This window comes from Miscanthus floridulus, chromosome 2, assembly GCF_019320115.1.
Source record: "Miscanthus floridulus cultivar M001 chromosome 2, ASM1932011v1, whole genome shotgun sequence".
NCBI lineage: Eukaryota > Viridiplantae > Streptophyta > Magnoliopsida > Poales > Poaceae > Miscanthus > Miscanthus floridulus.
This window is the reverse complement of record NC_089581.1, coordinates 154,716,090-154,743,931: the sequence shown is the minus strand read 5'-3', so window position 1 is coordinate 154,743,931 and position 27,842 is coordinate 154,716,090. Positions and strand designations below refer to the sequence as shown.

The 27,842-nt window shown below is 48.1% G+C and overlaps 6 protein-coding genes across 6 annotated transcripts; 3 read left to right on the top strand and 3 right to left on the bottom strand.

The window, feature by feature from the left end:
* Nucleotides 1–100: 100 nt before the first annotated feature.
* LOC136533967 (LRR receptor-like serine/threonine-protein kinase FEI 1) lies at nt 101–6,611 on the top strand. The gene is made up of 14 exons (XM_066526481.1): nt 101–392; nt 1,026–1,253; nt 1,334–1,469; nt 1,641–1,712; nt 1,814–1,885; nt 2,059–2,130; nt 2,397–2,468; nt 2,560–2,631; nt 2,827–2,924; nt 4,253–4,420; nt 4,502–4,834; nt 5,518–5,763; nt 5,913–6,046; nt 6,190–6,611. Exons 2-14 carry the CDS (start codon nt 1,160–1,162, stop codon nt 6,400–6,402), a joined length of 1,782 nt encoding a protein of 593 aa, XP_066382578.1. The 5' UTR covers nt 101–392; nt 1,026–1,159; the 3' UTR covers nt 6,403–6,611.
* Nucleotides 6,612–6,657: 46 nt separating this feature from the next.
* Nucleotides 6,658–7,639, bottom strand: LOC136533988 (17.9 kDa class I heat shock protein-like). The gene has a single exon (XM_066526500.1). It carries the CDS (start codon nt 7,502–7,504, stop codon nt 7,031–7,033), a length of 474 nt encoding a protein of 157 aa, XP_066382597.1. The 5' UTR covers nt 7,505–7,639; the 3' UTR covers nt 6,658–7,030.
* Nucleotides 7,640–7,965: 326 nt separating this feature from the next.
* LOC136533977 (18.1 kDa class I heat shock protein-like) lies at nt 7,966–8,835 on the top strand. The gene has a single exon (XM_066526490.1). It carries the CDS (start codon nt 8,108–8,110, stop codon nt 8,582–8,584), a length of 477 nt encoding a protein of 158 aa, XP_066382587.1. The 5' UTR covers nt 7,966–8,107; the 3' UTR covers nt 8,585–8,835.
* A 536-nt stretch (nt 8,836–9,371) lies between these two features.
* LOC136540190 (fructose-1,6-bisphosphatase, chloroplastic-like) lies at nt 9,372–11,419 on the bottom strand. Its single transcript, XM_066532198.1, has 4 exons — nt 10,918–11,419; nt 10,535–10,759; nt 9,942–10,448; nt 9,372–9,741 (listed from the first exon to the last, which is right to left on the bottom strand). Exons 1-4 carry the CDS (start codon nt 11,347–11,349, stop codon nt 9,670–9,672), a joined length of 1,236 nt encoding a protein of 411 aa, XP_066388295.1. The 5' UTR covers nt 11,350–11,419; the 3' UTR covers nt 9,372–9,669.
* Nucleotides 11,420–17,075: 5,656 nt separating this feature from the next.
* Nucleotides 17,076–20,948, top strand: LOC136533956 (uncharacterized). Its single transcript, XM_066526473.1, has 3 exons — nt 17,076–17,529; nt 17,652–18,044; nt 20,046–20,948. Exons 1-3 carry the CDS (start codon nt 17,221–17,223, stop codon nt 20,673–20,675), a joined length of 1,332 nt encoding a protein of 443 aa, XP_066382570.1. The 5' UTR covers nt 17,076–17,220; the 3' UTR covers nt 20,676–20,948.
* Nucleotides 20,949–21,084: 136 nt separating this feature from the next.
* On the bottom strand, nt 21,085–25,928 carry LOC136533949 (uncharacterized). Its single transcript, XM_066526461.1, has 4 exons — nt 25,467–25,928; nt 25,298–25,381; nt 21,833–24,370; nt 21,085–21,703 (listed from the first exon to the last, which is right to left on the bottom strand). Exons 3-4 carry the CDS (start codon nt 24,233–24,235, stop codon nt 21,419–21,421), a joined length of 2,688 nt encoding a protein of 895 aa, XP_066382558.1. The 5' UTR covers nt 24,236–24,370; nt 25,298–25,381; nt 25,467–25,928; the 3' UTR covers nt 21,085–21,418.
* Between the last annotated feature and the right edge of the window lie 1,914 nt (nt 25,929–27,842).

Here is a 27,842-nt window from a genome sequence, read left to right as displayed (position 1 = left end):
GAAGAAAAGGCAGAGAAAGCGGTGCGAGGAGCAGAAAAACGGGGGTGATTAGCTGTTCGTCCCGTGTCCCGTTCCTCCTCGCCCACCACCGCACGCGGACAAAACCGCCCTCCTCACGGCCTCGCCCGTCGCCACACTCTCAGTCCCCTTCGCTCGCGCACACGGCACATCACCAGTTCCCAGTACACTGCTCTACGCCTCACTCAGTACAGCAGCGGCCAGCGTCTGCCTAATCTCCAGCCCTTTCGTCCCCTTGCCACGCCGCCCACCGCTGCCGCATCATCCGCCCGTTGCCAGCCGACGTCGCCTGGCCCGCGGCTTCCTCCCCCATTCGCCGCCGAGCCCCGTCCCAGATCGCCGCGGCGCTTCCTGCCGGCGTCGGCGCGGCGCAGGTACCCTGTCCTCGCGCCGGATCTGCCTCTGTTTCTGCTGATTTGCGCATGCTTTGGTGTGTGGCCGTGGTAAATGCGAACGCGTTAGGCTGCCGCCACTCCCCAAATTGCTGCTCTTAGTTCGTGCGTCGGTGGCATCGCCTGTAGATGAGCCGTGCTTGCAGACTGTAGTGGCTTTGACTCTGGATGCATGCTCGTGTCTGGTAGTGCCTACTGTTAGCTGGGGTGTTTTTGCCTGCTTCTTTGGAAGTTACTAATACTAAAGGAGAGGAGGCATTGGATTGCTGGGAGCTGGAACTAAGTTGCCGTGGATTTAAGCGGGGTAGTGACAAGTTCATTAGCCCTCCACGTGTTTCTCTTCGAGTTCGAACTAGAGGCTTTGTGGTTCTCCCCCGTTGTTATCCCCTTTGAAGGTTTGTGTCTCTGAAGCAATTATCCAGAGGCAAATTAGGAAAGTTTGCATCACATAGAAGAAAGAAAACATTTCTAATTTCCCATTGTATGACCGTCGATGTGTGCTGCATTTGATCTGCTGTGTGTTTTTTGTGATGATATCATGATTTATTTGCTGAAGCGCTTCTGGTTATGCTTTTGCCTTGTTAACTTTATTTTTATGACTGTTCCTGCTCCAAGGTTGGAAATCTATTTGACCACTCAGTGGGTGGCCTCATGTTAAATCCATTTCTGGTTTGAAGATGCTTCATCAATGACATCTGAAAACTGTAATAGTATGTGCTGATCTTCTATGCTGCACCACCTGCTTATCAATGGGCTCTTTCCTGAGGAAACAGCCCAGCTACCTCTTCATTTTGATAATTCTGCACCTTGTTGCTCATGAGGCAAGGACGCTGAGTTCAGATGGTATGTGATGGTTCTGGCTGCTATTTGTGGCACATTTTTTCCGCTTGTCCAAAATGCTAACACTCATTGGTATTCTACAGGCGAAGCACTTCTTGCCTTCAAGAAGGCAGTTACAAATTCAGATGGAGTCTTTCTAAATTGGCGTGAGCAAGATGCAGACCCCTGCAATTGGAAGGGTGTTAGATGTGATAGTCATAGCAAGAGAGTGATTAATCTGTAAGAACAAAGAACCATTCTTTAAGCTAACTTAGTTTGTGGTGTCTAGCTATCTACAGTTTCTGCAACAGTAATTTGTTTTTTTTATGGGATAGAATTTCTCTAAAGAGAATGAAATTTCAGCATCTTCTATCAATGTAGCATCAATATCTGACTTACTCCTTTATTCAGGATTCTTGCATACCACAGATTAGTTGGGCCCATACCACCAGAAATTGGAAGGTTAAATCAGTTGCAAACCTTGTAAGTGTGTTCTAAAAACGGCATCTCTTAACCTTTTCTTATTGGTATTCCCCTCATATCATTTGTTGGTACATCTAAATGTGTCTTTTTTTTTGGCATAGGTCACTGCAGGGGAACAGTTTGTATGGTTCACTCCCTCCTGAACTAGGGAATTGTACCAAGTTGCAACAATTGTAAGTTTTCTAATGGCTAGAGTGCACTGTTCAGGGCATCAATGCTAGATAATGTAACAAATAATCCATGGATAACACTGAACCATATCAAGTCAATTGCATGCTTCTTATGTATTACAGACTTTACTTTGTATAGTATATCTTGTGTTCTGATGATGTATGATGACTTGTAGGTATCTACAAGGAAATTATTTAAGTGGGTACATCCCTTCAGAATTTGGTGATCTGGTGGAACTCGAGGCATTGTAAGTTCAGATTTCAGAAGGAATTTTCTAAATCTCAATTGACTATTGATCAGTTTTTCAATATATCAGTGTTGTTTTTACTGTCCACTCCATATCAGATAGATCTCTCCAATTAGACTGATTCAAGCTTCCAGAGAGATTTACTATTTTATTATAGTAGTAGACCAAACCTAAAAGCTCAACGTAGAAAAGAAGTTTACAGACAGTTTGTGCTAGCCATGGTAAAAAATTTATAGATTGTTATATCTCGATCTTTTCTCTTCCAGGGACTTATCCAGTAATACATTGAGCGGATCTATTCCACATTCTCTTGATAAGTTGTCCAAACTTACATCATTGTAAGTTTTTTTTTATTTGGGTAAATCCATTTAATTGTTATGAAAAGTTAATGGCTGAGATAAAAAATCATTTACCTGCAACCTTGTGCAGCAATGTTTCCATGAACTTCCTGACAGGAGCAATACCATCTTCTGGTTCACTTATCAATTTCAATGAAACATCGTGAGTGATTCTACATGTTTTATTTATGGCCATATCTATCTTATTCACTATCACACCTATGTATTTATGTTTGATCTTGTGAATCAGAAATATTGATTCATAAGCTTCTCTAATTTATCTCTCCATTCTCCAATGAGTAGCAATACTACTTTCCCATTCCGTAGATTCCAACTGAATTTTATTTTGGTAATGTAGCTTTGTTGGGAATCTTGGTTTATGTGGGAAGCAGATAAACTTGGTGTGCAAAGATGCACTTCAATCACCATCAAATGGTCTGCAGTCACCTTCCCCAGGTACTAAATATATTATAGTAACATAGTTTTTAGCTGTAAGCGTGATCATGTTGTTATTTTATTGATATCTGCATCTGGTGTGTTTTATCACCAACGGAGACCTCCAGAGGCACCGGTGCGTAGTGGAATCCTAAGCCAGGATAGTAACGTGAAGAGAGGCAGAGGAAGACCAAAGTTGACTTGGGTAGAGGCAATAAAAGGAGACTTGAAAGGATGGAATATACCCAAAGACTTAGCCTTAGATAGGAGTGCTTGGAAGACAGCTATCCACGTGCCTGAACCTTGATTGCTTCTGCTGGGTTTCAACTCTAGCCTACCCCAACTTGTTTGGGACTTAAAGGCTTTGTTGTTGTTGTTGTTGTAAGAAACATGGCCTTGGCAGTTCTGAGTTGTGCAGGTTGATATGTTTGGCACATTTCTTTTAGGTCAAGAGATGGACCTACAGGCCATGTCTTTTAATCTTAGCATGCTAAGCTGCTAAGAACCATGTGCCTAACTGTGGTCCCATATTCCTTTTGGGGAATTAAAAGCTATTGAATACGGCATCATTAAGTGTTAAACTCTGATAAGGTCCATAGTCTACTTAGGGAATTAAAAGCTTTCTTAGACATCATTGTTAAGTGTTAAAGTTAAACTCTGATAACTGATACCCATATGCCTCATAGTTGTGGATTCTGGATTGGATCAGATTTTGTGAAAAACCAGGTGCATGCATGCTATCATCAAAGATGAATCTTGTGGAGAGCCAAAATGGTAACAATGAAGTAGACATTACAATAGGGGAAAAAAAGTTGGTGAAAGCACCACTTAGCTACAACATTGAAAGAGCACAAAGGATTATTTCTAACTTAACAGCCTTTTGAACCTCTATCTTTACCCGATACAGCAGTTTTGTGATAACAAACAACCTAGCCTTCTAATTTGCTGGTGAACTGCTACGTATAAAGCTTTGCTTTGGGTGAGAACTGACATTGTGTATTGCTGCTTGCTTGGGTTGGTTGCTCTTAGCAACCCCTTTGCCTTATAAGAGTCCCCAGTCCCCACACTTGCCGTCCGGGGTGGGGGGGGGGGGGGGGGGGGTTACGGATCTGCGTGCTAATATGATCAGTATAAGAATCCTTCTAGCCTCACCTCTTTCAAGATGTATAACAAGTCAAACAGGCACATTTTTCCTGAGAACCTGTGTTCAATAAGTTTACATGCAAGGCCTTCCATGAGTTGCGATTCAAGATTTGTACCTTTTGTGCTCAACAACTGCTCACTTTATTTCTTCGCATTTCAACTCTTGTTTTCTGGCATTCTTATGCATTTTGGTGGTCTTACAACAGATGACATGATTAATAAAAGGAATGGGAATTCTACCAGACTTGTTATAAGTGCAGTGGCAACAGTGGGAGCTCTCCTATTGGTGGCTTTAATGTGTTTCTGGGGTTGCTTTCTTTACAAAAATTTTGGAAAGAAAGATATGCGTGGTTTCAGAGTGGAGCTCTGTGGAGGTAACCATGGCATGGAATATGTTGTGCAAGTATTATTATTTTTCAGAGGAAATTGACTTATGACATTGCTTGATTTTTCAGGCTCTTCTGTCGTGATGTTCCATGGGGACCTCCCTTACTCCTCGAAAGACATCCTCAAGAAGCTAGAGACTATGGATGAAGAAAATATCATTGGAGCAGGAGGCTTCGGAACTGTTTATAAACTTGCAATGGATGATGGCAATGTCTTTGCCTTGAAAAGAATAGTGAAAACAAATGAAGGGCTAGATCGGTTCTTTGATAGAGAACTTGAGATATTGGGAAGTGTTAAACATCGTTATTTGGTCAATCTTCGTGGTTATTGCAACTCTCCTTCATCAAAACTTTTGATATATGATTATCTTCCAGGTGGAAGCCTGGATGAAGTGCTTCATGGTAAAGTGTCATTTTTGTTTATCAGCTTACATCTCTTCGATTGGATTTATTTTTCATCTTTAGTTGCTTTCTAAATAAACACGTTAACAAGCTTGTTATCAGTCCCTTTGCCACTATGACAAGTTAATCATGTTTTTGTTCAACGCGAACAACAATTTTAGGCTTCTGGATATTATGGCACCACCATCCCACATTTGTTGCTGTCCAATTGCCATTACAAATCCCATCCGTCCAATGTCATCCCATCTCTTAGACTTACACAAGCGCAGTCAATGGAAACTATAATTTGTACTAGCCTGGTAGCCCATGTACAGTCCGAGAAGATACAATAGCAGCATTGAAACAATATTTTTTTCTTCCACGAACACTGTCACTTGAGAGTATTGTCTATTTAAATGCAAATTTTAATGCACTTCTCATTTCTCATCATAAATTTGTTACTCCACAAAATAGTCATCACAATCATACATTCTTTATTTAAATAAAGCTCCAATGCCCCTGCATAACTTCTGTGATCCCTACAGCAATGTGCAGGGCATCCTTCTAGTGTTTAAAGAATTTGCAGCCAGTCTCAACAAATCTTTCAGGATTCACTCATTTTTTTCTTGATCTGACACAGTGCAAAATAGCATTAATATTTTATGTTTGCTCCTTACATTGTTTTTGTCCGAAAATCTTTGCAGAAAAATCTGAACAGTTGGATTGGGATGCACGTATTAACATTATACTTGGAGCTGCAAAAGGCTTGTCTTATTTGCATCATGACTGTTCGCCTCGAATAATACATCGTGATATTAAGTCAAGCAACATCTTGCTTGATGGCAATTTCGAGGCCCGTGTATCAGACTTTGGACTTGCAAAGCTTTTAGAGGATGAAGAATCACATATTACTACAATAGTTGCAGGAACATTTGGTTATCTTGCACCAGGTATGTGGAAGTCGTTCTGTTACATCCTGAGGGGGAAAAGAAGATATGAACTTCTGTTTACTCTTTAATTGTCGCTTCAGACTTTCTCTGGTTGCTTAAATATCATTGTTAATTCTCTGAGCTAACATAAACAAAATCCAAATCCACAGAGTACATGCAATTTGGCAGAGCCACCGAGAAGACTGATGTCTACAGTTTTGGGGTTTTGGTACTTGAAATACTTAGTGGAAAGCGGCCTACCGATGCATCCTTCATTGAGAAGGGATTAAACATTGTTGGATGGGTATGTCCTGTTATGACCTTCCCTTTGATATGCACAGCTGTCATAAGGGCTCCATTATTTTAAATATATAAGACTTGTATACTTTCTGTGTGACCTTCGATCGAGTTAGAGTAACCTGACAGGATCATCTTGTCTTTTGGCAGTTAAATTTTCTGGCTGGTGAGAACCGGGAGAGGGAAATTGTCGATCTGAACTGTGAAGGAGTGCAGACTGAGACCTTAGATGCTCTGCTTTCTCTTGCCAAGCAATGTGTTAGCTCTTTGCCAGAGGAGCGGCCGACAATGCACAGGGTGGTACAGATGCTGGAGTCGGATGTGATTACACCGTGCCCTAGCGACTTCTACGATTCAGAGTAGTCTCCTGGACAAGCCACACTGCTGCTAATTTCCCGTGGAGGCGCATTCCTTTATTCCTTGCAGATATTGTGTAAATGCATTGCCGCGGTGTTTGGTCTCCAATCGGCTGGTTCAACGGGTGACAATTTTTGCGTCTGTATACCTATGTATGTATCTGTCATGCTACAAGTTGGCTATATGCTGATTTAATAAGAGAGAACTTACCAGTAGACTACTGTGTGTTTAACCATCGATCTTTAGATACTGGTAGATTTGGTGCGGGATCTCCACAAGAGATGGAAAAAAAACAGTATTTTCTGTGGATACACGTTGGATGTGACGACAGTATTTTCTGTAGATACCACTTGTTCGATGAGACATATGAACTGTAAGGAACAGGAAGCTAATTCTTTGAAACTGGGTTTATTACAGACGAGACAGGTGACACTAATACACAACGCATGAGACTGAAACACAGCAGCCACAACACACGCTACTCAAGACAACCATGATACCAGTACAGTGACGAGTGTATTAAACGGACGCTAGCATTTTATGGACCCGACATGAGAAGAACTACCCGATGATCGACACAACACAAGACGAAGACGGCACCATCTGTTATTGAGCATATAAGCACCAGGCTCCTCTAGCCGGAAATCTGGATAGACTTGACGTCGGGCTTCTTGGCCTCCTCCTTAGGCACGGTGACGGTGAGCACGCCGTTCTCCATGGACGCACTGATTTGCTCCGTCTTGGCGTTCTCCGGCAGCCGGAACCTGCGCAGGAACTTGCCGCTGCTGCGCTCCACGCGGTGCCAGGTGTCCGTCTTCTCCTCCTGCTCCTTGTTGCGCTCACCGCTGATCTGGAGCACGTTGCCGTCCTCGACCTCCACCTTCACCTCCTCCTTCTTCAGCCCCGGCACGTCGGCCTTGAACACGTGCGCCTCCGGTGTCTCCTTCCAGTCGATGCGGGCACCGGCGAAGGCGGCCGTCTCCGAGTTGGTGCCTCCGAACGAGGGGAAGAGGCTGCTGCTTCCAGAGCCAAAGGGAAAGCCCTGGAAGGGGTCCCAGAGGTCGAGGGAGAAGGGGTCGAATGCGCTTCCACGGCGAATCAGCGACATTCTTGGTCGGACCGACGGTTGTTGTTTCGAGTTTTGAGTGACGCGGGAGATTGGAATTGTGGTTGCTTCGGCGACTCAGGTGTCTGTGTTTCTTGGCTGTTCTGACTTCTGACTTCTGACTTCTGACGAGGAGCGTCGACGCAGGGACGGCTTAACTTATAGCAAGCGACGGGAGGGCCTGCCTGTGGGCTTCCAGAGTTCTGTCGTGTGCCCAGCATGGGCTAGAAGTTACAAGATCTCACGGTTGGGCCAGAATTCACTCAGACTTCCTATGGACTGTATCCTACGTAATGGACCGACTGGATTGATCTGGAATCTTCGACAATCTCTTGTTCGAGGAAGGAATTCCCTTGTTTGACTATCACGGTTGGCCCAACCGTTTCCATTTGTGGCCCAGTCCCCCAAATCCTGTTGCAACCAGTACGTTCTCGCAGGAGCCAGAAGTATCCAGAAGTCCAAGGCCTCCTGAGCCCGCCATCCGTCGCGTCGCTATAAATTCTGCCGCATCAGAGCCGGCAAGCAGCACAACGACAAACTGTTAGACACCAGTCAAGAATTTTCGATCCAAAACAATCGACGACTCGAAACCACGACGAACCGATCATGTCGCTGATCCGCCGCAGCAACGTGTTCGACCCCTTCTCCCTCGACCTATGGGACCCCTTCGAGGGCTTCCCCTTCGGCTCCGGCAGCAGCCGCAGCCTCGTCCCCTCGTTCCCGCGCTCCAGCTCGGAGACCGCGGCATTTGCCGGCGCGCGGATCGACTGGAAGGAGACCCCCGAAGCGCACGTGTTCAAGGCGGACGTCCCGGGGCTGAAGAAGGAGGAGGTCAAGGTGGAGGTTGAGGACGGCAACGTCCTCCAGATCAGCGGCGAGCGCAGCAAGGAGCACGAAGAGAAGAACGACAGGTGGCACCGGGTGGAGCGCAGCAGCGGCAAGTTCCTTCGCAGGTTCAGACTGCCGGAGAACGCCAAGACAGAGCAGATCAAGGCGTCCATGGAGAATGGCGTGCTCACCGTCACCGTGCCCAAGGAGGAGGCCAAGAAGGCCGACATCAAGAATGTCCAGATCACCGGCTAGTAAGGAAGCACGCGCGCGCCGTGGAGCTTCATATCGAGATAACGCGCGTCCGTTGTGTAATTGTGTGTAGTGCTATCAGTTTATACTCCGTGTGTTTCTGTAAACCTGTTTGTTGTGTCCGGCGTGCCACTGTTGTGTGGAGACGTCAAGTACTTGAGTCCATCATGGCTTTGTTGCATGGTATTCTAGTTCATAAATGAGAACGTAATACTAATACAGTCTGTTTGTCTATTTCGTCAAAATTTGTGCGAGAATTCAGAGATTGAATTTGTACCATTGTATCCCGTGTTTGTTTGCACATCAGAAGAACTCTGTCCCCCCCCCCCCCCCCCCCCCCCCCCCCCCCCCTCTCGTCATACCGGTACCGTTTCAGTTTCCAAATAGAATGTGCAAAAAAAAAAACTTTCCGTAGCATTTGAAATTGAAACCATAGATAGATGTACATGCATGCACTCCCTCCGTCTTAAAACAAATCTTACGTCTCTATGAATGATCATTTTGATTAGGTTTATAAAAAATAGTATCGGTGTTTCTATCTCCAAATAGATTACTATAAAAATATATGATATGATGTATATCTAGTAGGAAAATTATTTCCTATTCCCCGTGAGTAACTACTAATATGTGTATATCTCTAGATCCATGGCATATACGGCCCGACGAAGTGTATGTGACAGAGTATATGATCATATTAGACCATGTAGTATGTATGTCAAAAAAAAATCACGTAGTAAGATTAGGAGTGTCTTGAAATAAGTATACTTAAACTGATAAATGGATATGCATACATACACAACATGGTTTATTAAGATAGGAGTAACTACTCCTGAGAGTATATATATTATATCTGATCAAAATTGAGATTGCTTGATTCCTCGAAATACGAGATGAAGACTTATTTGGGACGGAGGGAGTGTACACATCCCCTTCCTAACTTGATCTAGTCAGACATAGACTCGAACAAATCACAACTCCAGAACGTAACTTCTTCAGAATGGATTTTTCCCCATCACAAAAGAAAATTCTACAATATATACTGCATAGTTTGTCTTCGGGAGTTCATCTGATCAGATAGCTCTGGACATTCAAGCCAGGAATTTCTCCACCTTCTCCACTTCCTCAACGCTCCCGATGTACAGAGGCACTCTTTGGTGGACCTGCACGACGCAAACACATTGGTTAATCTATCAGCTGGACACAGTTCTACATTCAAGATTCAAGTAGGCAAATTGAGCACTCGCGTTCTACATTCAAGGACAGGAATTTCAAAGGGAACAACATACAAGAATTTCACGGGGAAAACGTAGGATTTCAGGAAAGCATTCCGAGTTCCAAAGGGGGCCTCATAGTTTGATACCTCTGTAGGTGTGATGTCAAGAATCCTCTGGTGGCCATCAGAGCCCTTGCCACCGGCCTGCTCGACGATGAAGCTCATGGGCGCGCACTCGTAGAGAAGCCGCAGCTTGCCGTTCTTGCTCTTTTTGTCCCTGGGGTACCCGTAGATGCCTCCATAGAGCAGAGTGCGGTGGAAATCGCCGACGAGGCTGCCGATGTAGCGCGCGGAGTAAGGCTTCCCTGAGTCGCCGGGCTCCTTGAGGCTGTCCATGTACTTCTTCAGCTTGTCGTCCCAGAGCGCATAGTTGCCCTCGTTGAAGGCGTAGATCTTGCCGGCCTTGGGGATCTGCAACTTCTCCTGCGTCAGCACTAACTCGCCGTACATGGGGTCCAGCGTGAACACGTACACCCCCGTGCCGACGGTGAGCACGAAGATCACCGAGCTGGAGTACATGCAGTAGCCGGCGGCCAGCAGGTTGCTCCCCGGCTGGCACACGCTCACAATGCACCTCTGCTCCACCGAGTCAAGCTGCGCGTAAGTGCGTAGTGTCAACGGTCTGCGTCTCTGCGCATGAGCCAGCCAGAAGGCAGGGAGGCAAGATTATTAGCACTTACGGTCTCATTGTCCTCGACGTTGGCGAGGCACTCGTCATTGGGGGCGTAGATGCCGAAGATGGAGCCGGTGGAGACGGCGGCGTCGATGTTAGAGGAGCCATCGAGAGGGTCGAACACGACGATGTAGTTGCCGGAGTAGCTCTGCTCCACCGCTACTGGCACGTCCTCCTCCTCCGAAGCGATCACGCCGGTGCGCCCGCTCGACTTGAGGCAGTTAGAGAACACCTGGAATGCGTCGTGTTGTTCTTGATGGTTGTGTTTGGGTACTTGCGCTGGTCGCGCTGGAATGCTGTTTTTTTTTTTTTTTTTTGTCTGTGTGTGGGTGGGTGTGTGGTGTATGCGCGCAAAAAAAAAAAAAAAAGGAAGAAGGGCGAGTCAGTTACCTCGTTGGAGACGACATCGAGCTTCTTCTGGTCCTCGCCCTGCACGTTGACGGCGCCCTGGACGCCCGTGAGGTTGGAGATGGGCGCGCGCTGCACCAGCGCGGCGATCTGTTTGCACGCCGTGGATATGCTGGCCAGCACGATGGTCATCTCGTTGTCGATCGCACCGGTCCGCTCCTGCTGCAGCAGCCACGTCGTCAGCGTCACGATCTCGTAGCTGCTCGACTTCGGGCTCGTCGTCTCCGTCGCCGCGGACGCAGCAGTGTCCACGGCCGCCATGCACCGCACGTGAGCGGCCGGCGCCTGCTGGGCTGTGACCCTGCCGGCGGGCCTTCTGGACTGGCCGAGGAAGGAGAGGCGGCATCGGAGGGAGGCCGCCTGCTGGCGGGGGAGAAGGAGCAGGTGGGAGGAGGTGGCGGCGGCGGCGGCCATTGCTGCTGGTGGCACGTGCGCTCGCCTCTCTGCTGTGCTCTTGCCACGGCTGCCTTGCGGTGGTGGCTTCTTGTTTTGTTCCGTTGGTTTCGGGTTGGGTTTGTCCGTTTGTGTGGTTTGGGAGGGAGTGTGGATTGGGGGAAGGATTGTGAGGACGACGTTGCTTCAGCAGCTTCAGGTTGGATGCTTGCTGCGCATATTCGTTAGGCCAATCAAATTTCACTGAACTGGCATTGCAAATTGCTAAGTGCTGGTGCTCGCTCGGATTGCCTATACTCAAGCATATTGCTGAGACGCGACGAGACGACGGCGTATCTTCTAATTTTTTACCTCTATAAATATATGAGAAAAAATGAAATGGTACATTGCCCCCTTTTTTGGAAAAATTAGAGAGAATGGTGTTTTGTTGCCTCTTACACAATACAATTGTACAACTTGTACAAGCAGCAACGACGAACAACAAGTGGGCCTCATAGGCTCATATACATCGGCTGAGACTTTTGAAGGCCCACTTCATCGGTCCAACCTGAGCGTGACCCAACCTGACCGGCCCATCACCAGATGATGAGACCAGGAAAAACCATCTTCCTCGGCCCAACTATCCCAACCTGACCCAAATGTTACGGTTGGCCGTCGGCAACTCGGCATCGGTTTTTGTGCTCCGCACGTATAGTCCGTTCTTCAGAGCAAGGTAGTGAATATTTCAGTTCCAAAGAAAAGAAAATGTAGTGGGGATTTCCTTAGACCATTCGTAACTACACCTCTCAATTCCAGGTTGAGTGATTTGATGGTATACAGGAGTTACATTAAATGATTATAAATAAACTGAAAACTTATTCGAAAAGAAAAAAAAAGAGACTGAAGGCTAATGTTGCATTGCATTTCGTCATCTGATCTGATCTGAATGACACAGACAGCTTCCCGCTAACATCTGTAGGGTAGAAGGGTCTGCAGAGTAATTTGTCACCTAACATAACATGACAAGGCCATTTCTTCTCCTTACTCTGATTATGATAACAAATCATTTTAGCACATACAGTCATTACCAACGCTGGCACCAGCCGTTGCAACAATCAAAAAGGATAATTTGCCTGGCGAGTTCTGAACTTCTGATCTCCTTGGGTAGCTTAAGCTTAGAGTCTAGCTAACTGCACTCACCGGCGGAATCTTTCGTGGCAGGATATACCAAGCAAATCGATCAGAGACATAGCCTATGTTTTCCACTACTAAACATTCCAAGGCAATCTGCAAGATATACGTCCTGTTCGCTTGGGTTATAAGCCACATTTTTTCAGCCAACAAACAATATTTTTCTCTCACAACAAATCAGCCAACAATATTTTCAGTCACGACTTATCAACTAAGCGAACAGGTAATATACTCTCACTGTCGTCTTGTGCTTTACATCGGCTCTCGTCGATAGGTACAACAAACTTGTCCTCTTCTGTTAATTTTTCACCATCCCATCCAGACATCTTTTGCTAGCCACCGATCGGGAAGCACGGGCACGGGACACCTCACTTCAGAGTTCAGACACAACTCTTTAGCTGTGATGTGTCATGTCCTGTCAGAAGTACAGACAAATGCACTTGTCGAGAAGAACTCTCCGCTTGTCTGTTCTTTCACGAGCTACGGAATCTTCGAAGTACCATCGACCCATCGTAAGCTTTGTTCTGATTCACCCGATGGCCGATGGTTTAGGAATCAACGTATTCATGCTGTCACTTTATGCGTCATCCTAGGAAATGTCATGCCGTATAGGTCAATGCCAAAAGCACACCGGTGTGAATCCAGAGAGGCATTTCGGTCACTAGTGGAAGAAAATACCAATGCCAAATCCGTCAACTGGCAGGCCTACTTCGCGTACCTGGTTCGGTTCGTGGAAGAGGTCCATGGTACCACAAGACTTCCAACTGCTATTTCTCCACCAGCTGAGGTACACGGTAAACAACTTCATCACGAGCTTCGCCACGCGGTTGCTCTCCTCCGGCATCTGGCTGACCAGACTCGGTAAAACCATAACCGAGGAACGAACGGTCGCCTTTTTTCCTTGGCAAAACAAGAACAACGGTCACCTTTTTTTCCTTGGCAACCAAGGGCCAACACCTTTTTGCCGAAACTGGTACTCTCGCACGGTGGATTTCCCTAACGCAGGCGTGATTATAATATTGAAAAAAAGGCATCGCAGTACCGTCCTGTCCTGCCTTTTCTCTATAAACGACCGACCGACCATTTTCAATAATTTCGGTGGAGTGAGTCAGAGGCATGGCCACTCGATGGCAGATGAGAGCACGAAGAAATTAATCGCCGTTTCCCCGCGTTCCTTATTTCCTTCCTTTCCAGCACGCGTCGCCCTCAGCACAAATTTCCGCCGCAGATTGTGCAGCTCATAGTAACAGCCTAACAGGAACGTATAACGATCTGGTGAGCTTCCGAAGTCTGAACCCTGGTTCACAAATTCACCTGGTTAACGAAATATCCAGTCAAGCTCGGTATGGGACGGGACACCCTCTTTTGACTTGGAGCCCCGGCAACTCATGTCACGCCCATCCACTCTGTCGCTGCTGCAAGATGCCGAGTGCCCGGCTCACGCCGTGGTGTGGATGTCCGTGGCGAAAACGCGGCCATTAGAGGGGTCATCCTCCTCCTTCCGGCGCATTAGAGGGGTCGACAGACGCGGATGGCCTCGCTTTACAGCTCGAAAGCGCCGGCGGGCACGCCTCGTGTTTTCTACCGCCGCACCGCAGTAGGCGGCGCGCTTCTTTTGCGCACCCACCGAGCCAAGCCGCCAGACAGACAGATGATTGGGTCGCCGAGCCGATCCAGTTGGTTGTGCGCGCCAGGACAGTGCGGGATAACAGTGCAGTGCTCCGCTACGCTGACGTCTCTTCGGCAACCGATGTGAACGGACACCCCTGCAGGCTGCAGCTCCAGTAGTCCAGTCCAACGCATCATGTGCGTGCGCCGTTAAGTGGCTGTGTCGAGCTACTCGCCGTCGCAGTCGCGGTGGTACTGGTAACATGCCAGATCGGAATCGCCGTCGCCGACGCTCATCTCACGATGCTCTTAGCGTACAATCGGGTGGGTGTGAGACCTTGTCTGCGCTAGCTGCGCCCTTGTCCTCTTACGCAGATTCTGTCCAGGCAGAGACGTGCTAGTCGCTCGCTCCAGAATTCAACTTTGAGCCTATTCGTTCGTTGGTTTTAGTCAGTTAATAATATTTTTCTCTCACAACAAATCAGCATTAATTGGACTTATCAGCCTAGAAATTAACCAACGAACAGGCTCTTTGTTTGCGTTTTGTTTTTTTTTTCGTTTGACCTGTTACGGCGGCGTATTATCTCCATCGGCTGGATCATATCCTATCCGTTCTGTCTGTCATCTGCCTAACTCCCTGTACCCCTTCCTCCAAACCAATCGCTTTTGACTTTATATTTCCCTGTGACATTAAAAAACCTGGAGTCTCGTCTGTACGCAACATTTTCAGTTTATTGGTCCTCGGCACCCTTTTTTGAATCAATGAATGAATTGTCGGTAACGTGCAAAGCGGCCAATATTTCCACGCCGATGTGACCACCGGAACCACCACCACTCCTCTCCTCTAGTGGGCGCACAACGAGCAGTAAGAGTAGTGTGGTCTGTTACCGCCCGCCGGTGGTGAAAGCGTCGGCGTCCGAGGAGTCCGGCGATGTCGGGCCTTGACGTGAGATTAGCGAACAGTGGCGTCGTTGTTGCCATTTTAGTTATTATAGCACGAAAGGCGCGGGCTGCTCACCGGATTTAAGATCCCGGTGCCTGGTTGGTGGGGATACCACGTCGAGCAAAGCAAAAATGATACAATGGCAAAGGCAGGCGGCAAGCGGTGGATCGATCGATGGCACTAGCGAACTGCAAACCCGGCTCACCAATCGTGACAGCGCCCGGCGCTCTCGGAAGAGACATGGCTCAGCACGCACTCCGTGCTGTAAGATCTGGCCAATAAACAATCATCGAATCAGCCTTCTTGAATCGCTAGCTATTACGTATCCGATATGCAATGGTGTGCGTCTAGATCGTGTTAATCATGAGCTGATTTCCCGATAATATCCGCGATCCCACGACTTGATTAGAATATTGCACTCGGGCTGTACTGTAACAGGATCGTATCGAATCGTAAATAAACAGTAAACGAGAATGAATATCGATCGGTCTGATTGATCCCTGGATCTCCCATGCCAAGCCGGATTCGGACACCTGGAGCGCGCGCGGTCGATGTGGATCGCAACAATGGTTAGGAGAGAGACACAGAGTGGTGGAGGCCATGGCCGTTAGCAGCTAGCAGCAGCCGCCGCCGCCATGATATAGTTTTTCTCGAATAATAAAATAGCATTAGCTGGCTTATAAGCCACGAAAACGATACGGGATGCTGGTTGGCACGTCGGAGGAAGGCCGCAGACGACAGGATCAATCCCCACCCCCACGAACGCGAATACAATAAACGCCGAGAGCACGCTGGGGGAGCAGCACCCACTGTGCGGGGGGCGATGCGGCCGACGCAAACATACACCACCAGCGTAGCAATAGCAGACCAGCGGCGGCCGCGCACCCTTCCTCGCTGTCCCGCGCCGGCGCCGCGCGAGACAAGAAGGCCGTCCGGCTGGCCCAACCAACCACCGGGAGGGGCGCCAAGGGCACTAGGGCAGCAGAGCACCCGGACCGGTGAAAACTGCGTCACGTCCACCTGTCATTAGGACCGGCGGCGGCCTAGCTATAGCCTATAGCTAGCTAGCGATCGAGCGCCGATCATTGCGGCACCTAACGCGGGCCCCCCTAGCTAGCGATTCGGGCGCACGAGGCAACTTCATCAGATCGAGTGTAGTGCTCGTCGTCCCTCCAAATCTTTCGAAGCTAGTAGTACCAGTCACGTAGGCCGCGTACCGGTTATGGAAAGGGACTCGGCCGTGACGATGGCAGCGGCATTGATCGCGTGATCGTACGCCGCAGTGGGCAGTGGGGGCACGAACGAACGAACTGGGATGGGAGTGAAGCAAAACGGAGTTGGTGGTTGTGGTGTGGTGGGTGCGTCTCGGCTTCTTCCGTTCTTGGCGAGTCTAGAGTTCAGACAGAGTACGTACGCAGAGCTCGGTGGCATGGTTCGTGCTCCGTGGAGGACAGGTCAGTCAATCTTGCCTTGTTGTTGACCAAAAGGCAAAAGCTGTCAGTTATTACGCAGAGTACGTAGGCTTGCTCGCTCAGAACTTGGGCATCAAAAGTCTGAACTCTGAGCTGATCTACCAGTAATCTAGGAGTAGTATGTACTAAGTCCAAAATGGACCATTGCCATAACAACTAGACCAAGCAAGGCCAAAAGCATCGATGTTTCTTAGTTGGAGTATACTCAAACGAAGGCATATTTGGTATTTTGCCAACTACCCCCATGATCACGCTAGAAGGGTCCACAGAAACTCCCATGCTCGCTCTCGGAAGGGGAGTGGATATGTGGGAACAATAGCACTACACAACACAACACCAAAAGGTTTGGGGTCGCAAAAGGGCAACGTGCAGTCGTATGTGCACACGCACAATCTCGACCAAAATAAGATGCGGCAATTTTTAACAGGTATAGCAGCGAGCGTGCGGCCACGACCAAACCTGTCGCGAAATAAAGAAAGGCCCCACCTGCCAGCTGCCCGCCCGACTCATCAAAACCGGTACAAGTCCACCCGAGGCCCAGGACGACTGGGAAGGGAGGCACATAACGCGCGCTCCGGAGGCCTTGAGGGCACACCGCTCCACACCACACCAGCAAGAAAAGAGCTCTCATCCGGCCGCAACCGCACCGCGGCACAACCAACGGGGAAGAGGAAGGCAGTGAGCTTTTCCGCGCGTCTGATGAGGAAGCTCTGCCCGAACCTCGAGCGCGATGACGCGCTGGACACGGTGCTCGAGGTGCCCATCCCCGAGGAGATGTTCTCCGGCGGCGGCCGCGGCGGCTCCCGCGGGTCCAGGTTCGGCTGCACGGCGTGGATGCGGTCGCACGCCGCCGACCGATCCGGAGCGGGCGAGCCGTGCTCCATGAGCCGCGGGGAGCTGCAGCTCATGCTAGGCGTCATCGGCGCGCCGCTCATCCCGCTGCCCGTCTACCATGCCAAGCAGTCGCCCTGCTCCGTCCTCTGCGAGCAGCTCAAGGCTGATCCCATTGTACGTACGATTACGGTCGCGATCGACCGGCATTTCTCATCGGTTTATTGATCGTTGCTGATGAGGCGCTGATCTCGGCTGATCAATTCATCCATCTATGTATGTGCTCGTGCTGATTCCAGGAGTCATCGTCCGCCAAGTACATCGTGCAGCAGTACATAGCGGCGTCGGGCGGGGAGTGGGCGCTGAACAAGGTGAAGAGCATGTACGCGATTGGCAAGGTGCGGATGACGGCTGCGGAGCTCAACAGCAGCGACGCCGACGGCCACGGCGGCGGAGGCGGAGGCACCGGAAACGGGCACCGCGGCGGGAAGAAGGGCAGCAAGGGCTGCGGCGGCGAGATCGGCGGGTTCGTGCTGTGGCAGAAGAAGCCGGAGCTGTGGTGCCTGGAGCTCGTCGTGTCCGGCTGCAAGATCAGCGCCGGCAGCGACGGCATGGTGGCGTGGCGCCAGACGCCGTGGCACCAGTCGCACGCCTCCCGCGGTCCCCCGCGCCCGCTCCGCCGTTCGCTCCAGGTGCGTAGCGTAAGCCCCGCCCCCCGCGCGTGATTTCGTGTGCGTTTTCCAGCTAGCGCTGCACTGTTCACGCGGCGTGTTCTCGAGTGCTTTCCATACGCGTACGCACGCATGCCGTAAGGCACACATAGCCACCTAGGACTTGTCGAATGTACGGTCGCGTAGCATTGCTAAAAACGTACTTAGTACTCATTTCGATCCCCCACCAGTAAAAGCTTGTTCGACTCACAGCACAGTCAGATATGCCGATCTGAATCTGATGTTGGCCCGGACGTACGTACTGAGCAGAGCAACCCCATTGCTAGAGGCTAGAGCTGCTGGACATTGCAACGGACATGATGCCATGGCACGTAGCATGTACACCTCCACTCCAGTCCCAGTGACAGGACAAACTCATCATCGCGTAGATAGATGCCTGTGTCAGGGCATGTCGATCTCCGCTTAAGGCTTGACGAAAAACTCGAAGCTCGTTAGCTCGCTCGGCTCGTGGCTGGTTCGACTCGGCTCGAGCCGAGCTAAGATTTTAGCTCGTTAGCTATAACGAGCCAACTCGAGCCAGCTCGCGAGCCACTCGCGAGCTAAACGAGCTAAGCTTTCAGGGAAAAAAATATCAAAACTTATATTAGTTTGTGTATTACTTCATGTCTTGCACTTTACAATTGACTGGTAACTGGTCTAGACCCTATAAATTGACGGGTAACTGGTCTAAATGTATTTCTTTTATATTATTATTATTCTCAAACTTTAGATAAATACAAATATTATATTTTGTGTATTTTTTATACCTGGCTCGCGAGCTTAACGAGCCAGCTCGAGCTTTTAACGAGCCGAACCGAGCTGACTTTCTGGCTCGTTAGGATAACGAGCCGAACCGAGCTAGTTCGATATCTCGTTATCCAGCCTTATCTCCGCTGCATATACTGTCGGCAGGACAGAGCAGACAGATCGAACGCCCACGCGGACCAGAGATATCATGAGGCCTTTTCAGCACTCGCCGATCGCCGGAATAATATCACCGAGGCCAGTGTCGGGGGATAAGGCCAGTCTCAATGGAGAGTTTCACCTCCCAGTTTCCAACACGTGAAACTTTGATATGAAACGGGTCTCTCCCACAGTGCAAAGTTTCATGGCACGGTTTCATCCCTTATTTTACTATTCACGGGTCCCACCTATCCCTATCATCCCTCTCTTCCCCGCGTGGTCCCGGAGAAGAAAAGTCGCGATGAAACGAAGGAAGGGCCTCAGTGCAGGTTTCACGGCGTTTCCAAAGTTTTGGAAACAGTGCGGATAAGTTTCATGGCCATGAAACGAATCTCTTCTCTCTCCTCCCAGTTTCATGCAAAAACTGACGTGGCACCTTATTAATTGTGCATGAAACCCCCCATGAAACTCCATTGAGACTGGCCTAAGGCCGAGTGGTTTCGCTCATCATGAGCTAGAGCCACTATGATCGTGAGATTTAGGCGCCGGTCGGTACACACAAACTCGGAGACTCACTCGTCATCATTGGCCGTGGCAACATCCTGTCGCCGCCCGGGAGCGGGAGGGGTCTGGAATTAGCGCGACAGCAGCTGCGCAGAGGATACACACACGCGTAGGCGCTTAGCGCCGCGGGCCAGCGTGATTAGGGGTCGGCCTCGGCCGGCCGGCCCTGGTCCTTAGCACCCCAACGTGCGGCCATGTGCGCGGGCGCGGCCGGACACATCACGTGGACCTGGGCCTGCTGAGATGAGACGAGACCCTCGCGCGCCACATCAATCGGTTGGTGGCGCGCGGCCTGTCAGCAGAAGCCGGTCCACCCGACTCTCCCCGCTAATCGCGCTGCACCAACCTGCTCGGCCATTTGACCAGCGAGTCAACTACAACTTGTTTGCGTACCCGACACCACTCGCCTTTACTAATGCTGCTCGGTGTTAGCATCACGTTTGCATTTTATTACTGCAATCCGAATCGACCGACACCGGCACGCTGACCGAACGTTTACGTTGTATTGACATGCAGGGCCTCGATCCGCAGCTGACGGCGAACCTGTTCGCGGACTCGGTGTGCATCGGCGAGCGGAGCATCGACGGCGAGGACTGCTTCGTGCTCAAGGTGGAGGCGGAGGCGTCCAGCCTGCGAGCGCGCAACAGCAGCAGCGTCGAGATCATCCGGCACACGGTGTGGGGCTACTTCAGCCAGCGCACGGGCCTGCTGGTGCAGCTCGAGGACTCGCACCTGCTGCAGATCAAGTCCAGCGGCGGCGTCGGTGGGAGCGTCTTCTGGGAGACCACCATGGAGTCCCGCCTCGGCGACTACCGCGCCGTCGACGGCGTGAACATCGCCCACGCCGGCCGCACCGCCGTCTCGCTCGTCAGGTTCGGTGACTGCCAAGACGGCAACACCAGGACGCGCATGGAGGAGACGTGGAACATCGAGGAGGTGGACTTCAACATCTGGGGCCTGTCCATGGACTGCTTCCTGCCGCCCAGCGACCTCAGGGAGGGCAAGGAGAGCCAGGACGTCGCCATCGTCAAGGCCGACGCGCGACCACCGCCGATAAGGATACCGGCGGTGACCGTGCGCGTCGGGCCCTCGCAGGTGGCTGCCGTGAACATGGACGACTCGGACTCGCTCATCGCGAGGTCATGACTACTCGTGACGTACGTACTTGCAGTGCTCAGTGAAGAGCATGTATACGTGACACTTGTTACTGTAAGATCATACTTGTCGTAAGATCTGTAAATATATTGCAGGTTGAGATTTTTTTCCCGCTTCGTGAGGTGTGGATTTACCTCAGCTAGAATTGAGGCCAGAAGTAGTGAGTAATCCGAACTAGATATTCCGCGTAGCTGTGTTGTAAATTCTAATGAACTAGTAGTCCCTGTAAATCTGAAAGAACATCCCAGTTCTGCCCAGTCACAATACTAGAGTACGTAATATTTTGTTTCTGCTCATATGCTTCAGGTATTCATCTCTCTGATAGAACAACTTTGAAGCCGCATCACAGTTGTTGCAGACATCCAGAATATATAAGTTCAGCAGTAGCACAAATGTTGCTGCTGCTGCAATGCAAAACACACTTTAAACAAGGGTTGCAACAGATTGCAGGTGCATTTCAGATTTTCAGCATATACAGAAGCAACTGATACGAGAACATATAATGGGTAACTAAGCACTGAGATGGGCCTTGCAGCCACATCATAGTACAGTCATACAACATCAACATCATAACATGTACAGGTAGCTACCTCTAAAGCCGATTGTGCAGAGATTGTCACTTTGGATAAGCGTATTGCATATGGACCTGAGGTCCATGGTATATCAATCCCACCAGCACTACGCAACTGAAGAGGACACAGACACAGAAAGAACATACATTTAATCACGATAAGCTAGGCTCGGCCTACAGGAGAAAGAGGTGGCCGGTGGGGCACATAGCTGGTCGCAGCTCTTCCTTGACTGGCTGCCATGGCCTTGAGCTCATGACCAGCAAGGAGATCATGCTCCTGCGCTGCTTGCGAACCAACTTGCATCCTGCTAGGGTACCTCCCATGGAGCATCACTATACACATTGCAAAAGCTTGAAGTAATGCAATGGATGATCTGAATTCCACTGTATAAAGCCCCTCTTTGAAGGAAGTCATACTGAAGGCATGCCTATCTTCTCGCGATCGACCCTGCAAATATAAGTTAGCATCAGTTTATTTGTTTGATAATAACAGAGGTAAAATTCTGGACATAGGCGAAATGTGTGTGTGTGAGGGGGGGCGGGGGGGAGGAGAGAAGGGAAGAAAACTAGGGCAGACCTGAACTAGAAGCTCAAATCGCTGGCTGCCATCCTTTGCCTGGTTAGCCTGAATGGCATCATTTTCTTGGGCCGCATCAGTGAGGACACTCAGCATGCAACCTTCATCCCATCCACCACAGTCACAAGCTCCTCCTGACTTCCACCTCTCAATCAAAGGCAATGGCTGCCCAGATGTTGATGTGCCATGGAAGCCATCAGGAAGTACTGCAATAACTTTGGCTGAAGCAGAATTAGCATTTCTCGTACTAGGCTGGAAGTTTCCCAGTGGGGGGCAACCACAGCCAATTGGTGCTGAATTTCTTTGTCTGGTATTCTGTGAAGATGATTGATTCGAGGTTTCTGCTTCTAGCTGAGGAAGTGCGCTGATAAAAGCTGCAAGCTCTCCACTAACATGTGAATCACCTGATTCTTCAGATGATGGTAGAAATTCAGAACCAACCAACACAAATTCCCTGTGTACATGAACATCTGCTGTATGGTGGCATCTTGATTTTCGACGTGCAACCTTTATTTCCCCAACTATGCTAGATAAAAGGTGATGTTTCTTGTTCTTCCCCCCTGCCTTGATCCAAGCTCCACTTTTTTTCTTAGGTTCTTCAACAGTGAATACAGCATATGTGCTTTCCAGATCATCCTTTTCAGAGATGCCCTTCCTTCTAACAGTGGCTGCCAGGATATCCGAATCACCATAAGACAGCATGAATAAAGGCAAGCCATTCTTCCATGCTAGCTGCAGAAGTGCTTGCCTTGTTGTTGCTGAATCCTTTTCTTTCTGGGTGTATCTTGCAGTGTTCAATAGCACACGAGGAGGCTGATTTATATTTGCTTCGATCGGATAATTCGAATTGACTACCAAATCAACTGACCTTCGCTGCACATTCTGTGGCACTGATCCCCCCAAGTCCATAGACTGCTTGGTGGTATTGACTGGAAGATGACACTTCGGAACAAATGAAGGGCGTACTGGACTAGAATGTCTTGGCTTTAATATTGGATCCAACATCCTCCTCAATGGGCTTCGCCTACCTTTGCTGTTGGGTGATGACCTGTCTCCTGTCTTATCGACAGGAGGAACTACATTGGGTTGTCGAGCATGTGGTGACTCCTTGAGGCTAGAGCTGCGGCTCACTCGATTCATCCCAGAACCTATGTGGCGATCAGGCATCCTATCACTAAACTTTGCAGAACATCGTGGAGGATTCTCAGTGACATTCATGGCAGATTGGTTTCGGTTAGAATTCTTATTTACTTTTGCAGCTGTACCAACAAAATTATCTCCAGCCTCAGTGCTAGTGGTGCCAATCTCTTTAGCTGCTGAATCTATGATGGGAAGTGGACATGAATATGGGACTCGAGGAAATTCAAGTGATGGCTCAATATCCTCCAAGAAAAAATCAGGTGACCTACTGCCACTTCTAGCTGTGTCCATCAGAGCATCAGATATTAGTGACTCAAAATTTTCACCATTCAAGCAACTGCTCTGTTCAGGATCATTACACATGGAATCATTGTTATTTGATGTGAAGAAATGTTTCCCAATGTTATCGCTGTCAGTAAAAAGCCTACGAGAACAATGATGGACAACATCTTCAATCTTCCATCTAGTCTCTTCATCTTCAACCATTTCATGTCTTCCGCAACTTCTAGAGGAAGAACCTAGAGAGTCTGAGGCTAAAGAAACATTGCTGAGACCCAAGTCAACATAATTACGACCGTTCTCTGGGCAGGGATGTGTGCCATGACCTGGCAATAAGCTCAATACCGCAGAATTTGGGCTAGGCGAACATCTGGCCTTCCCATGGTGTTTATCTGCGAGCCTACTCTGCTGGGCTCTGATGGATGAATGATGATGGTCACTCATTGGGGTAGATTGATTACTCTCAAGGGATCTGCTGCTGGGGCTTGCAGAAGAATGTGATGGAGATGAGAATAGTACAGACCTGCTAGTATTGGATGGAGATGCTCCATGGCTTCTAGTGAGTTCATGCTTTTGTTGTTGAGACCAGTTAGCAAGAAGACCCCACTCAAGAACTCCAACATTCAGTGCCTTGTCTTGAAGATGTTCAGAAGTTTCTTTACGCTGTAAATATGAAGGAACATTTGACATATGTTTGACAAGTTCATCAACAGTAGTTGCCTTTCGACCAGGCCATGGTTTTGAGCCCTTCATGCATGCGGCCCTTTCCCCACCCCAAGACTCTCGCTGTCTTCGGAACTTATCATTCTTCACAACTCTAACTTTATCTTCAAATTTTCCATCTACATTTCCATTGACTGATGTGACCATGTCATTTGGCACGTGTACAATTTGGTCATGCTGTGAATTTCCCTTCTTTTGCCCATCACGACCTGATATGATCTTCACGTTCCTTTCACTGTTAATCTGCCCTTTGGTTGGCATCTTTATGATGGGTGAACATATGAAGCAGAAGTTTCAGATATATCTCTGTGTATGGCCAAAACACAATTATCACTTGATTCAGCTGAGTATGCTGTGGTTCAAACAGAGATTGAGAAAACCGCACTTCCCAAAAACCTGAAAATGCAAAAGATAGGCCAAAAAATTATCAGATATATAATTCCTACTAGGCTACTACAAGTTCACTGCAATTAGTCAAAAGCCAGAAAGCAGCAGGCTTCCCTTCAAAAAGTAAAGTAGCAGGCAGTAGAACTATTATTCAATACTGTATTATATTAAATTAATTAAGAACTAAGAATGCACCATAGATCATTCTGTCTCCCGAAAATCCTGTATGTATGGTTTATGCTGTTTCTACATGTCTGCAGTGACCAGGGGCTTGCCCCCGACAGCTTTTGGCACAATAATGTTCTTATGAGGACATGTCAATAAGCGTGCAAGATATAGAAAAATTAATAAAAGAAGGCCTCCCACTAATGATAAAAAAGACACTCAAAAACTTTAAAGGACGGATTGATGCAAATATGCACACACTGCCAGGGGACCAGGCAGCCGCCAATAGTTCAGTACTTCAGTCGTAATGCAATGTGTACCATAGACAACGAAACATCTGTTCTTGTTTCCCTGATTAAAAAAAACGGAAGTTTTCCATATCTTGAGTTCTTGAATGACTTGAAAAAAAATGGACCAACGATCCTATGTATAACATGGACTCTTACTGTGAGTGACACTGTAAAACTGCAGTTTGGAAACAGGAGCAAAGGCCCAAAATGCTTCTTAAATTATATCAGGAGCTGGGTTGAAACAAAACCTTTTTTCCCCTTCCTTTTGCAGATTAGCCACAAATTGCAACAACAAATGTTACTAGCTAGAGCACTAGAAATAAGGTAAGAAGACACATTGCAAGCCGCAGCACTAAACCCCCCACAGAAACCCCCTTCAGTCGTCACTCTCTCTACCCCCGAGTCCCCTAACGAATCGAATCAGCCCGCAGTACCCACAAATCGAAACGAATGGGCGGATAAAAACGATGTGGGCACATACCAGTTTGGTCGAAGAAAATCGGCCACTCAAGTCACCAAATCATCAAGATCCAAGCTGGGGATCGCGCCAACAGATCTGCCACTCCTGCAGCAACACCACCAAGAAAGATCAGCAATCGACCACACAAAAGACAATGTAAAATCGCCACTGCAACAAAAGGATGCATCACCTGAGGGGGAGAGACGAAGCGAGAGCTCCCTGCAGTGACGGGTGAGATAGGGGGCAAGTGGACTAGATAGAGACCTGCGGCGGATTGGTATAGGATGGGGGTTGGAGGTGCGGTGGTAGTAGTAGGAGGAGCCGCAGTGCTACACTGCCTACTGGCTACTGCTACTCCCTATCCCCCTCCCCTCCTATAGGCAATATAGGTTGGGCGACCAGGTAGGTGGCCGGTGCCGGCGCGGCGCGCGCTTGTGGTGCTGGCGCGCCCCGCGTGCTTGCTGCTGGCGTGCTTCTTGCCTCGACCCCTTCCCCGGTTTCACTCGACGTTTCTACTTGTACTGCCACGGTGCCACCCTTGTGATTCGGAGGTGTGGTGTGGGGGGGGCTGCGGGGTACTGGAGAAAAGCACGAAACTGAGCTGTTTCGTTGTCGTCGTCGGCGTCTGGATCACGAGGGGAAGGGGGCGATTGGATGGGATCGGATCTTGAAGTGGTGGGAACGGGGAGAGGGAGGAGGGGCCTCAGCGCCTCATCAGCGGTAAAAAGAAAAGCGCGGGGGCGGACGGGCAGGCGGGTGGCTGGGCCGCTGGGGAGGGGCCCGGGGTGGCTTTGTCGCAGCGGTGCGGCGGGCGTGAGGGTTGCGTGCGCCAGGGTGAGGTCAGCAGCGGCTGCCCTGGAACGACGCCCGGCGCAGGACGGACGGCGACTTTCTTCTATCTACTCCCACGGCAGGCGGCATCCCATCCATCCATTCGGGGGCGTTCGGCCGGTTTCATTATTGCTCGAGTCCCTGTGCTATAGCTGGTGAATGGTCCTATAAAAAAAATGGTGTGCCTGGGTTCCATGCCTCGTGATCCATGCGGTCTCGTAATCTCGTACTCCCTCCGTCACTGTTGTTTTAAATGAACACAAGCGTTTGTCCAGTTTCATTTCTAAAACAACGGTTTTTTTTAAGACGAAGGGAGTGTCGACGTCTTGTACCGGATTTTTGTTCAGCTCATATTTAGGGCTTTTTTAAATCCAGGACATAAAGTTTTGGGGTGTCACGTGAAGATGTCGTATAGGTGTTCGTATACTAATAGAAAAATAAATTACAGAATCCATAAGTAATCTACGAGACGAATTTATTAAGCCTAATTAATCCATCATTAGCACATGTGTTACTGTAGCACCTTATTGTCAAATTATAGACTAATTAGGTTTAAAAGATTTGTTTCACAAATTAGTCGCAAACTATGCAATTAGTTATTTTTAGTCTATATTTAATACTCCATGCATATATTAAACATTTGATGGGACAAGAAGTAAATTTTAGAGTGGGGAACTAATCAATGCCTTAGATATTTTGGGTTTTCTGATATCCGAACAGCAAGCTCTGTGGTACCTTCTCCTTTCAGAAAGGATATAATTCTCGTTTTTAGAAGTCAAATGATTTAAAATTTGATCTAATTATTATAAATATTAACATTTATAATACAAAATAAATATCATTAAATTAATTATAAAATATATTTTTTAGTAAACATAGTTAGAGACATAAATATTAATATCATTTGTTATAATTTGATTAAAGTTAAACTAATTTAACCGGCACAAATTCAATAGTTGCATGCGGAGAGTAATCGACGAATCGGCAACGATGTGATTGATCTCGATGTGATGTGCTTAATGCTTCGGTGACAACTGAGAACTGTATAATACAGTACCAGCCGGATGTCTGAACTAGTCCTTCGGGTTCTTTCGTGACTACTGACTAGCAAATGTATCCGCGGCGATTACGTATGCTCGCCTCGTCTGATCTAACGATACTCCGTCCGTTCTAAGTTATAAACCGTCTTAACATTTTTAGATACATAGATCTGTTATCTATCTAGATATATACCTATATCTAGATATTCTCTCGTCCTAAAAAGAATGTAAATCTCATTTGACGAGGAGTCAGAAGAATTTTAAGTTTGACTAAGTCCACATAAGATATTATTCGTATTTAGATCTCCAATTATGTTTATTATGAAAATATATTTCATGATTAATCTAATGATACTTATTATGTATCATAAACATCAATAACTTTTCATATATATTCAATTAAAATTAAGAATCTTTGACTTGTCGATACAAGTTTAAATGACTTGTTGTCTAAAATATTTAAGGTTAGTCTCGGTGAAAGTTTTATGTGAGTTTTATCTGTATTTAATATATTGTCACATGAGCATTTTTTATGTCATGACAACGTTTTTAAGAAAAGAGAAAAGTGAGTCTTAACACGGCTATCAACTCTCTACGAGTCAAATTAAATGTTTATGAAACCATAGATTGAAACTTTTAATTGAGAGTAGGTGTTTCATCCATATTTTATTTTATTCTATCTGACATGACAGTCT